Here is a 2,804-nt window from a genome sequence, read left to right on the forward strand (position 1 = left end):
GGCCCCCTACTTGGTAGCTCTATGGATCCTGGTGGCCAGCCTGGCCAAAATCGGTGAGTGCATGTGTGAGAGCCTCAAGCTGGTGGCGGGCAGCAGACCCACCCCCAGCCCCGAGTCCCCAGATCCGGGCCGGCTTCTTGCACAGTGCCTGGACTTAGGTTGTGATTCCACAATTCGCACTGTGAGCTCCTCATACAGTTCTTGCGCCGCCTCTTGTGGATCTCCCTCCTCTCCTTGCATGGGAGCTCTGGGGATTTGCCTTCTCGAAGTGCTGCCCCAGCTCTCTCCGGCCTCATCCCTAGACTCCTTTGCCTTCTCTGCTCCCCTCTTCCCCTTGCAGTAAGCCCTTCGGGCTGCCCTCTTCTCCACCAATCCCCAGCTGCCAAGAAACCGCTGTCAGCGGCGAGGACGTGTGGGGACATTGAGGGGATGGTGTTATCTGGCAAACCCGGGCATCCTGGTCCTGAGGAACAGTTTTCCCTGGATACTAGGTCCAAATGTCCACTCCCTTGGGATACTAAACTGCCACTTTTCCCTTACTCCTCCTCTTTTCCCCTAAAGATACCCCCTTCTTGTAACTAGCTCTGGGACCAGCCCCTCCAACCCTCCAGTTCAGGTCTATAGTCTTCCCACTTCAGGGTAGAAGAAACTTCCGTTTATTGGGGCCTTACTATGTGCTGCCTGCACTAGATGCTTTCATACATCCGACCTCCTTCAGTCTGCACTTTGAAGGTGTGCTTCAGATTCCTTTCCTTGAATAGAACTGCTTTTCCTTGCCTCTGCTTCCTCCTCCCTTCTTCTGAGCAGCCAGTGGTCCCTCCTCCCACCAGAGACCCTCCTCCTTCTCCCTGTTGTGCAGGCTCTGCTATGGGGGTGACTAATTATAGCTGAACGTTGCTATTCACTCCCCATCTATGCTGGCACAGCCTGTACTCCAGTTTCACTAATACAGTCTTCATGTAGGAATTACACAGCCTAGAATTTGCCCCCCTTTTTTCCCCACAGACACTGCTGGGGGGAAAGGGGCTGGGCAGGAACTGGAGAGCTCTCCATTCTGCTGTGGCAGCCCATTAATAATGGAAAATGGGGCTTGAAATGCCTTCAGGGAGCCTAGTTCTGTCAGAGAACAGGCTTTGGTGATGGGTTTTAGATTGCTGGGGTTGATGCATGCTCTGGAGATGAGGCTGGAATAGGGTCTCTGAAGGAGAGGAGAGGGGGACCAAAAAAAGTAGGGCTGTGTGTGGGGAGATCTATGACTGAACTTAGGCCTGGCAGCCACGAGAGCAAGGTGGGAGGAGCCTTAGTTTTGGGAGCCCAAAATTGGGTTTGCTGAGAAGTCTGTGAGCTGCAATAGGGTTCTTGTCTTATTTAGGGTTTATAGCAACCACTGTAGTTTCCCCCTTAAATCATAGTGCTTTTCCTAGCTTGGATGATACCTCCTCTAGAGGTAAGACAAGAGAACCTCCTCATCAGTCAGAAAAAAAAAAAATTTCTTAGAGAGGAGGAGAAAGATAGGTAGAATGTTTGGGATACCTTCCCCTAGCTTCATTGCTGGGAGATTCCCCCCCCCCACTTTTATTCAACAAATCTTTGTATAGATCCCACGATGTGCCAGGCACTGTCCTAAGCCCTTTGGCTACAGCTTCCAAAGGGCACTGTCTTGGCATTGGGTTTCACACAGGTTAACACAGAAGTCTCTACTACCCACCACTCCAGGGATTGTATGTGAGAAGTGTTCACCCCAAGGCAATTGGGAACCAAGGGAAAATCGAAAGAATTTATTTTAGGGGACAAAGGAAGAAGTGGCAATAGTGCTAGAAACCTGTTTCATACCTCCTCCTCTTTTCCTAGGTAAAGAGCTATTATTTTCCCCCAGAGTCATATTTAATTAATATTTATTGAGAATCTGCTATGTGTCTGACATCCTACTAGCACATTTACACTATATCATTTTATCCTCACCCTGTATGATGAGTATTTTTCTATATTACAGGAGCAGAAATTGAAATTCAGGAAAATTAAATAATTTCCTGAGATCACACAATTAGAAAGTGATGGAGACAGAAGAATTGGAGATTTTTTAACTGCTAAACCTAATGCTTTTTATATTACTGAGTCCTTGGTGAGCCTATATTATAAAAAGCACATTAGGCTAGCATAGTGCTTCCAGGAGGTATAATATGCATTATCATCTAGTTAGGGAGATAGGACACAATAATTTGACATTTATTGAGTGCTTACTATAAAGCACTGGGCTGAGTGCTTTTGAGTAGTTTGTCTTATTTAAACCTCACAAAAGTACTATGTGATAATTACTGTTTTTATTCCCATTTTGTTCTTGAGAAAACTGAAAAAGAGGTGAAGTTATTTGCTCCAAGTTCACAGAACTAGTAACTAGATGAGCTAGGATTTGAAACCAGGCAGCCTGGCTCCAGAGGCCCTGATTTTTACAGCTATATTATACATAACAATATACTGAGTAGCATTTGCTGAGGTTTAATTAACAGCTATGGATAAGAGAAACCAGAGAAAGGTGAGGTCCCCTGAGGATGAGAGTAGAGAGAAGGGGGCATTTCTGGAAATGGAAAAAGCAAGCAATGGCGGCCTAGGTTACTATGATAGGAACACCAAGAAACAGACAACTGGCTGCAGTGGAGGATTTGTAACCCTGGGAGGTTGGAGATTCTAGGAGTCCTGAATTTCTTCTCTCCTTCTTTGGTTCTAAGGTCAGGGGTCCTGACCTTGGATAACCTTCTAAGACTGGTTAAAGGCCTGCGTGTGTGTGTGTGTGTGTGTGTGTGTGT

The 2,804-nt window shown here is 46.8% G+C and overlaps 1 protein-coding gene across 2 annotated transcripts in view; it reads left to right on the top strand.

The window, feature by feature from the left end:
- Positions 1 to 2,804, top strand: part of SLC9A5 (solute carrier family 9 member A5) — a 21,880-nt gene that overhangs the window by 1,854 nt on the left and 17,222 nt on the right. For both annotated transcript variants that reach the window (XM_006909754.3, XM_025045367.1), the window contains exon 2: positions 1 to 53. This exon is cut by the window's left edge and continues 27 nt beyond it. In XM_006909754.3, the coding sequence (XP_006909816.1) occupies positions 1 to 53 (53 nt within the window). The remainder of the gene's footprint in view (positions 54 to 2,804) is intronic.

The sequence above is a fragment of the Pteropus alecto genome, unplaced genomic scaffold, assembly GCF_000325575.1.
Source record: "Pteropus alecto unplaced genomic scaffold, ASM32557v1 scaffold42, whole genome shotgun sequence".
Taxonomy (NCBI): Eukaryota; Metazoa; Chordata; class Mammalia; order Chiroptera; family Pteropodidae; genus Pteropus; species Pteropus alecto.